Raw genomic sequence first — 2716 nt, forward strand, 5'->3', positions numbered from 1 at the left:
AGAGAAGCAAGTTGGAGCCTTTGAGCCTCCTGCCCCAAATCAACACTGCGTTATGAGTTTTGTATATTTGGTTTTGTGCTGGACATTCTCTGTTTGCTTGTTTAAATGCATTCTCTGGCCTTCTCCATCTTGCTCTTTGTTTCCAGGCAGAAGTTGATTTCTGTGGACTGTATCTTTTGGCTTTCCTTGCCCTCTACCTTTACGCTGGGTTCAGGAGGTTGAGGGCAGGAGACAGAAGCAGAAGTGTTTATCCCCCAACTCCTTCCCTTCTCAGCTGTGGTTTGGTAATGGCTACATTCCTTTGCCAAAGTCCACAGTTTCCATCTGATGGTCTCCTCTTATAGCCATAGTTCTTGCCTGCTTCTGGTAACCACTCTGCGCACTCTCTTGCCCCTTCAGGTCTAGAGGTGGCCATGTCATCCCACTGTGGCTAGCCCAGTGGTACTTTTATTTCCTTTGCAAGTTTCCCTTTACCCTCCCCAACATTTTTGAATACTCCTTTCATTAAACCCTCTTCACTCACTCTTTCTGGAGTTTTCCATCTGTGGTTGAATCTTCCATGCTAGGACTGTGACTGGTTCAGTGTTCTATTGTAAGATTTTGTTTAGTAAAGGAGTCTACCACTAAATAAAACTGCAACAGTAGACAAATCAGAAGCATTATAAAAACAAATGCACATACTTTGTGATTGTGAATAGCCAAGACGGCTGAAGCAATACCTTTAAAAAACCATTAACTTAGATAATTTTTAGCATAAATTTTAAAGTTTCTATTGACGGATACATAAATTCAGTACTAAATTTAGTTACTAAATAGAGGATAAAATGTTTAGATAGACTTGAATCTAGACTCTGACACTATCTGTGTGATTTTGAGTAAGTTATTTAACCTCTCTAAGCCTCAGTTTCCTCCTTTGTAAAATAAAGTACAGTTGACCAACAACATGAGTTTGAACTGCATGTGTCGCCTTATATACAAATTATTTTCACTAAATACTATAAGTGTAATTTCCTTACGATTTTCTTAATAACATTTTCTTGTCTCTAATTTGCTTGATTGTAAGAATGTAGTATATGCATTGTCATGAGTGCCTCTGTTTCCCTCCGTGAACGAGTGAGCTGTTGGCTCATGGCGACTTGGCACGTTGTGCCAACTGTCATTGTGTCAGTGCATTACAATGCCATCTCAAAACAACCTGGCTACCGGAATCCCAAGTAATAAAGTGAAATATTCAAGGCCTGCTAGCATGGATGATGGTTACATTGACCTTCAGTTTCAGAAAAGTCCTCCTAAGATCCCACATAAGGCCATTTTGCTTGCTACAGTGCTGTTTTTGATTGGCACCTTTTTCTGTACCATAGGCTCCCTTCTGCTGGCGGGATATATCAGCCAGGGGGGCAGGGAAGCGGGGGCAGACCCGTGCTCCTGTCCTCATCATGGCATCCTAGTATTCCCGCCGGGATTTTCTCACCTTCGCATCACCTGCTATGCATCCAAAGGCTACTTGGGTTACTCCTGAGATGACATTCCAGGCTTTGACAACTAGCACCCACCTCAGCCCTGAGGAGCAGTCAGATCGGACTGAGCTCAGCTTTAAGATTTTGAGCAGAAACTATGGCTAAGGGCCAAGGAATCCTGTGTTTTGCAGATGTTTAACAAAATAATGGCCAAGTTTTATGGGTCCATCATACTAAAGACATTAACTAAGCTTACAATTAGCTAATTAGGGCACACTCTGTTTTTCATCTCCTGGCCCTGACTAAAAGCTGACAAATTTTTCTAAGTGAACTTGTATCATGGAAGAATAGCAATGTTAATTGTGAAAAGTGGGTGGTCTATTCTGTAGTGGAAAGTGTTGCTGCTGCCATCCTTTTTAGAGGTGAACATTTAAAAAATAGTCTGTTGTCAGTTTGTTCTTGTGACAAATGGAAGAATTCAGTATGTCAAATTTGTTATTACTAAGTAATTTATTTTGAAAATATCTAAGTGTCTTATCCTCTATGCTGTAACTTCATATTCTAGTGAAAGACCTTGGCAAAATCAAATATTAGTGTAAATGCATCTGAAATATTTTTACATGCTGTCTTATTAAGAGCAACCAGGAATTTTTAAACCTCAGAGCAAGTTTTGAAAATGTAAACACTTTCTCTGTTCACCGCTCCTCAGCCAGTTCTGATCTGGTTCACCAAATAGGTTGGGTACCATATAATTTGGGTAATTCTATCCTTTATAGATTAAGATGTTCTGCTGAGTGAAAAAGAGATTAAGCAAAGAAAAAAAAAACTCATAGACACAGACAACAGTATGGTGATTACCAGAGGGAAGAGGGGTTACAGGTGGTAGAAAAGGGTATGGGGGGATAAAGGCTGATAGAAGGAGACTTGACTTTGGTTGGTGAACACAATATACAGATGATGTACTATAGGACTGTGCACCTGAAATATATATAAATTTGTTAGCCAATGTCACACCAATAAATTCAATAAAATTTAAAAAAATTTTAAAAAGGTGCTCAGTATATCATGCCTTTAAACACTGGACTAAGGGGAACATGTAGATGAGTGGTTGTTATTTAGAGTTTATAATCCCATTATTAACACCTTCTGTTACGATGTCATTCTGCTGAAGTTTACAAGATTTGGCTTGGATCCCCAGGGGACCAGACGGCTTTAGTTTAGTTACATTTCCTAGCTTGCAAAAAGTGATTTATGTTCAA

The 2716-nt window shown here is 39.4% G+C and overlaps 1 protein-coding gene across 1 annotated transcript; it reads left to right on the forward strand.

Annotated features, from left to right (window-relative positions):
* The first annotated feature begins 1177 nt into the window (after positions 1–1177).
* Positions 1178–1519, forward strand: LOC123827528 (transmembrane protein 230-like). The gene has a single exon (XM_045852046.1). It carries the CDS (start codon positions 1178–1180, stop codon positions 1517–1519), a length of 342 nt encoding a protein of 113 aa, XP_045708002.1.
* The last annotated feature ends 1197 nt before the right edge of the window (positions 1520–2716 follow it).

This window comes from Phyllostomus hastatus, unplaced genomic scaffold, assembly GCF_019186645.2.
Source record: "Phyllostomus hastatus isolate PE091 unplaced genomic scaffold, TTU_PhHast_1.1 phas_contig_86, whole genome shotgun sequence".
NCBI classification, from domain to species: domain Eukaryota; kingdom Metazoa; phylum Chordata; class Mammalia; order Chiroptera; family Phyllostomidae; genus Phyllostomus; species Phyllostomus hastatus.

What these genes read in the sequence shown, in the direction of transcription:
- LOC123827528 (XM_045852046.1), top strand. Translation starts at nt 1,178, where the DNA reads ATGCCATCTCAAAACAACCTGGCTACCGGAATCCCAAGTAATAAAGTG.